The following is a 12,364-nucleotide window of genomic DNA, read 5'->3' on the forward strand; positions in this document are numbered from 1 at the left end:
ACGCGGTAAGATTTTTTGGCTCCCGAGGACAGCGTTATATCGGGGTAGAGGTGTATATAGATATTGATTTAGGAGGGTGACATTTTTCCCTCTTTTTCCTTTTTGTGCTGGTCCCTGGCTACCTCAACCAGCATTTCCATCCCTGTGGAAGGGAGATGTGGATTGGATTGGCTTCCTTCTGAATGAGAGAGACACTCTGGGGTGGCGGGCGGTCAGTCATAAGGAATTGCTGTGGCTTTTTCTCCTGCTATATGGGAATATATTCTATATGAGGTGTGAAGGTTGCTGGCCGTGCTTTTTGTCAGGGAAATTCTCATGGACACTCTTTCTTAACTTTTATACATGGTATTTTTATTGTAAAATTGGGGAAATCGTTGTCTTTAGAGGAAAGATGTTAATTTGCCAGTGGGTGGATCCGTATAATTAAGGGGTGTTATTGAGACGAAGATGCGAAAGCCGGCTTAATTTGACTCGTGTTGCTTTTTCGCTTTAATTGCTACATTGTGTTAGAAGATGAAGAAAAAATAAATAAAAAAATCAAGCTTATTAATCAACTGTAACAAATTTAATGCGGTTAAATCAGCATCTTTTTTATGTGTCAGGTTGTTACTGTAAGTCAATAGCTTATGAACCTCAATGAATTTTCAGCAACCTTGACTGATTATCATTATTTTCCTGAGCCTCAAGCCGTCCACTCCTTCCATCGGATCATTAATTCCCTGGAAGTGCCCTGTGGCTTTATCATTGCTGTTTAATTCAGAGCATACAGTGACAATAAAAGTAAAGGTTACTTTAGTCTTCATTAATTATAGAGAGCCCTAAAAAGTGTAGACCATTGTCTTCATGCTGAAACCTGATGTTTACAAGCAGTGACAGCTTAAAGTAAATAATGTCTTTAAAAAGTCTCCAAAACCAGTTCAAAAGTTGAGGTTTCAGTTAGTATTCCACGGTCGGCTTCATAATTAAGAAAATAGCAATTGAAAATATCTGGAGAGGTTCATATTAGTAAAACTTTATTCAAAAGCACTTACAATGTAAAATTGTCAGGAATGGATGACCATTGGCAGATGAGGCTTCCATTTGATTGCATTGGTCAGACTTGGCTATTTTAACTGTCTTTGAAACAATGTGCCCACAAGAAGGAGGAAGGAAATTGTAGGCTAAAACCTTGAATATTGTTCTTGCCTTTCTTCTTTTATTTCATATTAAATTAATGATTGGATTCAAATAATTATTTAAAATAACTCTTGAGATTTTTCTTGCACAACCTGCTTGTACAGTTATTTAGTCTGCAGGACGCTTTAGTTACTAAAGCGAGGCATGCGTTTAAGGCAGGTCTTGAGGAAAAGCAAACAGAAGAACACTAACATTCTGTGTCATTAAATTAGTGTTAAAGCAGATTGGAAACTCGTTAGTCTGACATACTGCCAGTGTCACAAAATGTCATCAAGGCAATGCAACTGATAGCTTCCAAATAGTGAGAGGTGCTTCTGACCATATGAAATTTCATGTTTTGAGCAAAATGAGTGCTGCTTTCAGAGGCATATGGTTGCCTCCCTTCCGTCAGACTTTTGAACATAAAGGAGTTATTCTCCACAGCATATATGCTATATTAATGTAGTTTTGCATTTGCCAAAGATTTGTTTTAATTCTTGCTTGTGAGCAAAGCTTCATGCTTCAAGGGTTCCAGGGCATGATGGATTACCACTGAATGTTTTCCTGCAACAATGAATTGTCTCTAGCCATTTCTACCATATTGCCATGCCATAATAATCTAGTAAACTAATAGTGTTTGAAAGATTTCAGTAATATTTTTGAATAAAAGCTGACATGCTGTGAATTGTCAAGTTATTTATGTATTCTGTAGAGAATTAGAAATTGTAAGCTTTGGAAATCCAATTCAGTACCATGAAATAATATAATATATATGGTATGAAGTATTTTATCTTCTACTGTTCCTCCTCCCTCCCCCCTATCTTATCTCGTTGGCATCAGAGTACAGGCAGAATGTTTCCTTCATTACTACTTATTTGTAGTCCATCCTTTACTGTTCTTCCCCTTCCCCCTCATCTTATTGCCGACCATTAATGTTACACCTCTCCCAAGACTGGGAGATTAGAGTATGCATGTCCTTCTTTGTGGTGCTATGAGAAATTACACTGTAATGGACCCTAATTCAGACCATTGACTACTATTTCTTATGCATGTCTCTATTCATAAACATAGACAACTTACGGTAAGTTGCACCCTGTCAACAAAAGTGGTATGAAGTTATAGCACCCTCACCTAGTCTCTTACACTCCCTTAAAGAATTACTACAGTGGTGTACAATAGTGATCAAACGGCTGACTGTGACTTATTCAACAATGAGGAAACATGTAAGACTTCATGAATAATTTAACAAAGGTATTTGTGACAGTCCAGTTAGATAGATGTGGTAAGTTGCATATATTGTTCCTTCGTCCACTAGAACTCTAAATTGGAAGCACCATCTTCTCTTGGGGAAAGAGGAAAAATCTCTCTGTGAATTTAGTCCTGAGAATGCTGTCGGACTTTCTTTCTTTTTGAATTATGCATGATGGCAGTTTGATATGGATGACCTTCTCCTCAGGACTAAGACTAAAATCACCAGATACAGTTCACTGTGTTGCTTGGGTAAAGTTTTTTTTGTGTTGATTCATTAAACGAGAGGTAGATGTATTTGAAGAAAATAAAATAGGACAAGCAAATAGTTTTTATTTGTTTGTGTTCCTCATTCATGTGCTTAAAGTAGAACCTCTTTCTCGTAAGTTTTAGTTAAATCCAGAATAGTGATTGAGGGCTCAAAGACCTATTAAGCCTTTAAACCTACATGTTAATTAAACTCTTTGATATGTACTGTTTCATTTTGCCTTTCAGACATCTAAGTGATATCTTTGTTTTATTTTCAGGGAAACTCAAATAGTATCGCTTCAGTGGATATTTCAGCTGGTTTTGTGGGATTAGACAACTATGTGGAAATACCAGCAATTTTTCTTACAGGGTTTGCAACGTATGCAGGACCTTTGCTTTGGGCCATTCACTTGCTGTGCTACTTGAGTTCTGAAGTTAGCAGGTACTAAAATCTGATAAAATTAAAAGTAATAAATGATTATCACAGATACAGAAAAGCATCCACATGATGTAAACCCGTTTAAGAAACTGGAGATCATATGCCTTTCCCCCGCTAACCTTAGCCCTTTGTCGCTCTTCCCGCCTTTTTATCGTTCACTACTCTTACGGACTCCCTTATTCCTCACCCTATTTTTATTCCCATGTTTTCAAAAAGAAAAAAATGGATCTGGCACAGGTTTGTTAATCATCTCCATGTTCGTATGTGTGGTCTTATATCCCCATCCCCATTCGTTCACCTGTCACTTAGATTGTGAGCTCCCTGGAGCAGAGACTCCCTCTCTTCATCTGTGTCAATCTATACAGTGCCCAGCACAGTGAGGTAAAACAGCGTTTGGGTCACTGTAGTACCGTGACAGAGAGAAGTAAGACAACGCTCCTGTAATTTTTTTACTTCAGTTTCAAGTTTAAAATTTGAGGTTTTAAGAATATTTTGAAAACTTTACATTTGGCCATGTACAGTATTCATGCAGATGGGTATCCATCTTCTAGTGATTTTCCAAAGGGAGAATGGCTTGTACAGCATGTTTTTATAACAAAGACGAAAACTAAAATTTTGTAACAATGTTTTTGAGGTGGCCTCTTAAATGGAAGCTCGTATTGAATTGGTTGAATAATGTGCCTCTGCAGCAGCATAAATATTTCTCAGTTTTAGGTTAGATTTTTGGAGACTGAACAAATTTTTCCTTCCTTTATCAGTGTAACCATAGCAATGGCCCACTGAGTAATCCATTCAGAGTTTAAAGAATTCATTAAAGAAAATGTTGCATGTTTTCTGTAACTATTTATTTTTAGAAATTTTAAATTCTGTCAAAGGGATTGATGTTTTAGGCCTAATGATTTTGTATAAATTAGGAACACTTTACACTCAGAAGTTAGCAAAGCATTTAACATAATCATTTTTGGACTGTTGAAAATTTGGAAAGGATAAATCTCCAATTCTGGAATATATTTATACATTTAAAATGCAAATACATTTTAAAATAAAATATTTGAAAATCAACTTCATTTACTTGCCAAGGCCCAGATGCAAAGTTCAGTTTGCTTCTGTAGCAGCTGATATCACACATGTACAAACAGTGTGGGAAACACACTTAAAGTTTCTGCTATAGGAAACTGAGATCTCCTTTACTGTTGTCACAGAAACCAGAATCCTAACCTCAGCACATAAGAGATGTCTTGATGTTTAGCACTTCCAAGTCAAACGTCTCTAAGTGTTTCTTCTAATGTCTGTGTTTTGCGGATGAAAGTTAGATTAATAGCATTGGTTTGAGCCAGGCGTTGTGCTGGCTTACGCGTCTGTCAAACAGCTCTGCCAATGCTTAGTTCTGAACTGTGACATCACTTGGTTGAGCTGTTTTCCCTTTGGACAGCTCTATAGCTCACTTAGATATATGGCCATTGTTTGTTGTCATTGATTGGTTAAGGTCAAATGCAGCAGACCAATGTTTCAGCTGAATATATTAGGTAGAACTTGCAGCATCTTTAGCCTTTCAGGGTTTGTTTGAATCTGGGTGCTGCAGATACTGTCAGGTTGGGTCTGTCTGCACTACAGGTAGACACCTGCAGCTGACCTATGCCAGCAGACTTGTGCTTGTGGGGCTTAGGCTGTGGGGCTGTTTAATTGTGATGTAGACATTCGGGCTTGGGCTGCAGCCCGAGCTCTGGGACCCTCCCACCTTGCAGGGTCCTGGAGCCTTAGCTCCAACCCGAGCCCGAACGTCTGCATTGCAATTAAAGAGCCACTTAGCCCAAGTCAGCTGGCATGGGCCTGCTGCAGGTTTTTAATTACAATGTGGACATACCCTGTATTTTTTCCTTTTAACCCAGGGTTTTGTAATTTAGCAATTCAATGGCTATGTCCTTTGCTCAGTCCTTGGAATTAAGGCTGGAACACTGGAGAGGGGAAAGGGGTCAACGGGTTTGAATCGCCACTTAAACATATTGCAACTCTAGCTGTTAAAAATCTTTTTATGTTCTAAACATTCTTTATATAGACCTCTCGTTAAACATTTTGTGAGGCATTTTTAAATATGCCTAGAGGAGCAGTAAAGTTGCTACTGCCTTTCCAATTTCCTGTGGTGCCACTCACTGATTTTCAAATTCTTTAAAAAGTTTGAATCAATATTTTAATTGGCCTGATGAGCTTGATTTCAGTGTGTACTGCTGGATATCTCCTGGAACCCGGAAATGAAAAAATGGTTTTACAACCTTCATCATCTTAGATTTTAATAAATCTTTTGTACTCCTATTGGCACAGTAGACATTTAGTTGAACATGAGTGCCTTTTCAGATATTGTAAATGGAAATTGCACAGAACAATAGCATGCTAATAACTATAAAATGTTTAATGTTTTTAACAGTAATGTCATTCAATAAACTAAGTTTGTTGCTAGTCTAATAGACATGCCAAAATAAATTAAGGGACTTATTACTTAAGTTACTGTAAAAGTATTACAGTGCTGACAAAATAAAACTAGGGTATATTGGCTAGAGGAAATACAGTAGCACAAGACAGCTCCTTCCCCATTTAACCTTCTGACAGTTTTATCCCTAGCTTGCACCTTATCTAAAGTAATCCTTTTACCCCCTGTATAAATTCAATGGCATGCAATGCTCATACAACCCATTTCAAAGTCAATTTTTCTTAGCTATAAAGAGGCAAAGCAAGAATTTGCTCTGAATTGCAGTAATGATACTGCTTTTTAAAATGCGGTTACCGCTGCTCATGTCCATCAGCCTCGGGAGGAAGAATCTAAAGAATTGTTCCCACCATGTTAATGTAATAACGTTATAGCGAAGGAGGAATCCATGGGGCTCATCCAGGTCCTGCCTCCTGCAGTAAGCCTGGCAAGTTCTAAAACCTACACCAGAAACATCTACATGTCTCTCTTGTATAGTGCATATGCATGCCTGGAAATAGCTTGAGACTAGGAATAAGTGTTAACAATATGGGAAAGAACTACAAAATATCTTGTTTTCTTTGATCTCTCACAACTATAGGAGAGGCAGGTGAATTTCCTTTGAAGCTAACATTGCACAAGTGACAGACACCCTTTTGGTCATTCCAGTGAGCTGCGATTTTGACATTTCCAATGAAGTCTCCTAGGGTGTGTCTACACTGTGTTTTGGAACTCATGGGAACGAGCCTTCCAGCCAGAGTCGAAAGACTTGGACTAGCAAAGTTCCTGCTAGTCACCTGTTTGAAGTTGTGGCTTGGGCTAGAGCTCGGGCTCTGAAGCCTAGGGAGCGGTTTGGGCTTCAGAGCCTGAGCTCTAGCCTGGGCTGCACCTTAAAAGTGCTGGCTATACAGCACTACCCTGAGTCTGTTGACCGCGGCTGGAAGGCTCACTACTGTGGGCTCCAAAACACTGCGTAGACATACCCCTACGAGCCTAGTTCTGCCCTCGCTCTTGGCCCATGTGACCCATTGCTACCAATATTATTACACAGTCTGTATGTTAAGGCAGGATTTGGTCATCTGTTTCTAAGTGAGAACTATGCAGCCAACCAGGGTTGCCTACTATCACTTGTGTCACAAATACGTGACAAGTTGCTTCAAAGTTGACTGAAACATAAATGTCATCTTCTCCCCCTGTGGGCCAACTATGCAGCCAAACTTCAGGAGATGAAACACTCTGCAATTGGCAGTGGGTAGAAGTGAGCCCTGAATTTATAAATATCCGTTTTAAAAGTTTTACTAACAGATACAGAATGTGCATATTCTAAGGGGATTGGGATTTAAAATATTCAAGAAATGTAGTCCTGCGTGTCAGAAATAAGTTTTGTACTGTGTAGTGTCTAAGGACTCAATTGTAAGACAGGTCCTCCTTGTGCTAGATCCCTGTACTAACGCATAACAGATGGTCACTGCCTTAAATACTTGGGTCCGGAGTGCCACTCCCAATCATGCTGAGTAGCACCTTATTATCTGAATATTTCCACCGGAACCAAGAGAACTATTTGTTGAGAGAGGTACTACTTGACAGGAATAAGGGTGGCAGAAGCTGGTGTTCAATATTTGACTGTTGTAGCTGTTCTTTCGTTGCATGTGATTTTCAGTCAAAAGCAGAGTACCTATGGATTACTGGCTTCTGATCTTAGACTTTACAGTATCTCGTCTCCTGGTTTTTTTCCTCTTATAGGAAGTATGTTCAGTAGTAAATGGTTTATTTTGCCAAGCAGTTTCCACCATCTCTGCAGACCTACTGCCTGTTGTTTACTGTGCTTGCCTGTGTAGTGTGGTTCTATTACAAAAACATCAGTATCTGATCCTTTATTAAATTTCATAAGCTATTTTATGTGACCAGCATTTCCAACTCCAGTTGCAAAGGCTGCAGAAATTAATTCTCATAGGATGAAGTGGTTCTGTTCAAGAATAAATACAGGTACTGACGAGGTCCCATAGCGGAGCCAACTGCAATACTAACAGTTTATAGTCATAAAAACAAGCATCAGAGGGGTCGCCATGTTAGTCTGTATCCACAAAAACAACGAGGAGTCTGGTGGCACCTTAAAGACTAACAGATTTATTTGGGCATAAGCTTTTGTGGGTAAAAAACCCACTTCTTCAGATGCCTGGAGTGAAAATTACAGATACAGGCATAAATATACTGGCACCTGAAGAGAAGGGAGTTACCTTACAAGTGGAGAACCAGTGTTGACAAGGCCAATTCAATCAGGGTGGATGTGGTCCATTGATGAGGAGGTGTCAGTACCAAGAGAGGGAAAATTGCTTTTGTAGTGAGCCAGCTACTCAGTCTCTATTCAAGCCCAAGTTGATGGTGTTAAGTTTGCAAATGAATTGTAGCTCTGCAGTTTCTCTTTGAAGTCTGTTTTTGAAGTTTTTTTTTTTTGTTGAAGAATGGCTACTTTTAAATCTGTTATTGAGTGTCCAGGGAGATTGAAGTGTTCTCCTACTGGCTTTTGTATGTTACTATTCCTGATGTCTGATTTGTGTCCATTTATCTTTTTACGTAGAGACTGTCTGCTTTGACCAATGTACATGGCAGGGGGCATTGCTAGCACAGGATGGCATATCACATTAGTAGATGTGCAGGTGAATGAGCCTCTGATGGTGTGGTTGGGTCCTAAGATGGTGTCGCTAGAGTAGATATGGGGAACAGAGAAGACAACGTGGTTTGTTACAGGGATCGGTTCCTGAGTTAGTGTTTCTGTGGTGTGGTGTGTAGTTGCTGGTGAGTATTTGCTTCAGGTTGCGGGGCTGTCTGTAAGCGAGAATTGGCCTGCCTCCCAAGGCCTGTGAGAGTGAGGGATCATTTTCCAGGATAGGTTGTAGATTGTGGATAATGCGCTGGAGAGGTTTTAGCTGGGGTCTGTACGTGATGCCCAGTGGTGTTCTGTTGTTTTCCTTGTTGGGCCTGTCCTGTAGTAGGTGACTTCTGGGTACCTGTCTTGCTCCGTCAATTTGTTTCCTCACTTCCCCAGCTGGGTTATTGTAGTTTTAAGAATGCTTGATAGAGATCTTGTAGGTGTTTGTCTCTGTCTGAGGGATTGGAGCAAATGCAATTGTATCTTAGGGCTTGGCTGTAGACAATGGATCATGTGATTGTCCTGGATCGAAGCTGGAGGCATGTAGGTAAGTATAGCGGTCAGTAGGTTTCCAGTATAGGGTGGTGTTTGTGACCATCACTTATTTGCACTGTAGAGTCCAGGAAGTGGATCTCTTGTGTGGACTGGTCCAGGCTGAGGTTGATGGTGGGGTGGAAATTGTTGACATCCAGGTGGAATTCTTCAAGGGCCTCCTTCCCGTGGGTCCATATGATGAAGATGTCATCAATGTAGCGCAAGTAGAGGAGGGGCGCTAGGGGACAAGAGCTGAGGAAGTGTTGTTCTAAGTCAGCCATAAAATGTTGGCATACTGTGGGGCCATGCAGGTACCCATAGCAGTGCCACTGACTTAAAGGTATAAGGTGTCCCCAAATCTGAAATGGTTGTGGGTGAGGACAAAGTAACAAAGCCCAGCTACCAGGTGTGCTGTGGCCTCATCAGGGATACTGTTCCCGACAGGTTGTAGTCCAACCTCGTGTGGAATATTGGTGTAAAGAGCTTCTACATCCATGGTGGCCAGAATGGTGTTTTCAGGAAGAACACCAATGCATTGTAGTTTCCTCAGGAAGTTGGTGGTGTCTCGAAGATAGCTAGGAGTGCTGGTAGCGTAGGGTCTAGGAGAGAGTCCATTTAGCCAGATAATTCTGCTGTAAGAGTGCCAATGCCTGAGATGATGGGGCGTCCAGGATTTCCAGGTTTATGAATCTTGGGTAGCAGATAGAATACCCCTAGTCAGGGCTCTAGGGGTGTGTCTGTGTAGATTTGTTCCTGTGCTATAGCAGGGAGTTTCTTGAGCAGATGGTGTAGTTTCTTTTGGTACTCCTCAGTGGAATCAGAGGATAGTGGCCTGAAGAATGTGGTGTTGGAGAGTTCCCTGGGAGCCTCCTGTTCTTAATCCGACCTGTTCATGATGACTACAGCAACTCCTTTGTCAGCCCCTTTGATTATAATGTCAGAGTTGTTTCTGAGGCTGTGGATGGCATTGTGTTCTGTACGGCTGAGGTTATGGAGCAAGTGATGCTGTTTGTTCACAATTTCAGCCTGTGCATGTCTGTGGAAGCACTCTATGTAGAAGTCCAGTCTGTCATTCGACCGTCAGGAGGAGTCCACCCAGTTATTATTGGGAGTGGACCACATATACCCTGCCTTAATTGGCCTTGTCAACACCTGTTCTCCACTTGTAAGGTAACTCCCTTCTCTTCATGTGCTAGTATATTTATTCATGTATCTGTAATTTTCACTCCATGCATCTGAAGAAGTGGGTTTTTTTACCCACAAAATCTTATGCCCAAATAAATGTTAGTCTTTACGGTGCCAACGGACTCCTCGTTGTTTTTGTGGATACAGACTAACACGGCGACCCCTCTGATACTTGGCACCAGTTTATAGTCATAATACTGTTAACTGACATTAGGCATGGGTAGGAAGGAGCTGCTTCCTTCACTGACTTTGGTTCTAATGTTCAGTATTTTTCCAAGGAAAATTAAGACTTTGGACAGGAACTGTTAGCAGAACTCTAGGGAGACTTGAAAGGCCTCCCAGAAAAGCCCTAGAAAAGATTACTTATGATAGTTCTAAGTTATTTCTATCGTTAGTGGAACAGGCTGTGTAAACTACATAATGAAAAAACAAACCCAGGGTTGTAGAACAGATTAACAAAAATTAATGAATTATGTAGAATGTTTTCTAAAAGTTGCATAGTGTTAAGGGACAGCAGTGACAGCTGGGAGCCTGAAACTTTAAGTGGGTGCCCTTGAGGTAGAAGGGGGAGGCGGGGGTCAAAGTTACAGTTAACCCTGAAACTGTGATAGTTATACCATCAGAAGGTGACCTTCCCGCCCAGGATGCAAAGGACAGAAAGGTGGAAGCCACCCTATGGAGAAACTTTGAGGCTTCTTTAGCAGCTGTAAGAGACTCTTTGGCCCTACCTGCTTCCCCAGAGCTATTGAGGTCTGGCTAGAATACCTAAAGTCTCTAGACAGGAAGGACCATCCTGACTACCTGTCCATCTTTAAGGTAATATCCCTAGCATTCACTTCTGTTACAGATGCCTGCTTGAACGTTATGTGACTTGCAGCCCAAGCCATGACGTCTAACTTAGTAGCCAGGTGCCAAATCTATTTACGTCCCTGGGTAGCAGAGACCATTTCAATAAATCCCGGGGACCTCAAAGTTCCCAGGCGCTCTCCTTTTGTGAGGAAAATTGGATGAGATAGTTGGAGATAATGCATCTAAACTAAAGCTGGCCCTTTGTTCATCAAACAGAACTCGGACTAGAAGGCCAACAGACCGAAACATTCCCTTCGCTCATTCTCTGGCTAGAACTGCAAAAGAAGGGATAAAAGTTATTCCAGAAGGAAACCTTGGAACTCCTACTTGGATAGCAAGGCCAGTGGTACCAGCAATGTATCAAAAAGCTGGATAATAAAATATTGGTTCATTTTAGCCCAGTTTAAGATTAGTGGACAAAATATCCCATTGCTCAGAGGAATGATCTCTCGACCACAGACAAGTGGGTACAAGAGAGAGAGAAGCATTGGTTACTCGAAGTCAGGGCTCCAGCTCATCCATTCACTCCTCTCAGGAAATCCTGTCAGGAAGGAACTTAACCTGTGGAACTCATTGCCAGGGGATGTGAAAGCCAAAACTATAATTGGGCTCAAAAAAGAACTAGATAAATTCATGGAAGATAAGTCCATCATTGGCTATTAGCCAAGATGGTCAGGGATGCAACCCTATGTTCTGGGTGTCCCTAACTCTGATTGCCAGGAGTAGGAGTAGAAGATAGGGGATGTTTGCCTGTTCTGTTCATTCCCTCTGAAGCACCTGGCATTGGCCACTGTGACAAGACAGGATTCTGGGCTAGATGGACCATTAGTCTGACCCAGTATAGCCGTTCTTATGTAAGCAATTCATCACATACTGCAACACAGAATTAAGCTGTCAGAAAAGCGGAAAACAATTCACCACAATGGAGAGCATTGAAAAACAGGTATACTCCTGTAATTACTTCCCCCTTGGCTCTTTATCACTTTGCACATTCCTTCTTGCCATTCTTCATTCCTTGTAATTGTCCTGTATCTTCTCCCCCTAGGAAGCAGAAAAACCTTTGGCAAAATGAAATCGAGCAGCAACTTTGCCCTTCCTTTCTCTCTCTCCTTTGTGCACAGTAAAAGCTACATGCTGATACTGAGCTCTTACCAGTGTGGGTTCCTGCGCTATTAGAGAAGCATGCTAGAGCCCTGCGTGGAACTAGTCTTGAATCCCACTCCCACTATTATGGCAGCGGGTCCTGCGGGACCCACGGGGTCCCAGTCCCGCTGCAGGGCTCTACAGCATATTGTACTGTGTGTGTCTCTGCACGGCTTTGGATCAGACATCCTCTGACTTTAGAAATGTTGTTTAATCAGAATCTTCTGTGATTACAATTTCTAGATGGCTTTTGTGCCTCTTTCTCTAGGTCACATTGGTAATATTCAAATCCCCTTAAGTACCCTTTTGGGAAATGCTGAATGAAGAATGCAAGCCACAGCCTAGCTAATTATCAAGGAAAGATTGTGAAGTTTTGTGTGTATCAAATGAACGAGTCTTTTGAAAATGCCCTCCGGCTATCAGCTCACACCGTATCCCTCCAGTGAGGCTC

The 12,364-nt window shown here is 41.2% G+C and overlaps 1 protein-coding gene across 2 annotated transcripts in view; it reads left to right on the forward strand.

The window, feature by feature from the left end:
* PIGG (phosphatidylinositol glycan anchor biosynthesis class G (EMM blood group)) overlaps positions 1–12,364 on the forward strand; it is a 115,627-nt gene that overhangs the window by 81,925 nt on the left and 21,338 nt on the right. Inside the window, exon 12 of one of the 2 annotated variants that reach the window (XM_008172663.4) lies at positions 2,931–3,094. The exons of the other annotated variant lie outside the window; for it this stretch is intronic. Within the exon in view, the coding sequence (XP_008170885.2) occupies positions 2,931–3,094 (164 nt within the window). The remainder of the gene's footprint in view (positions 1–2,930; positions 3,095–12,364) is intronic. 2 annotated transcript variants of the gene reach the window in all.

The sequence above is a fragment of the Chrysemys picta genome, chromosome 6 (genome assembly GCF_011386835.1).
Source record: "Chrysemys picta bellii isolate R12L10 chromosome 6, ASM1138683v2, whole genome shotgun sequence".
Lineage (NCBI taxonomy): Eukaryota > Metazoa > Chordata > Testudines > Emydidae > Chrysemys > Chrysemys picta.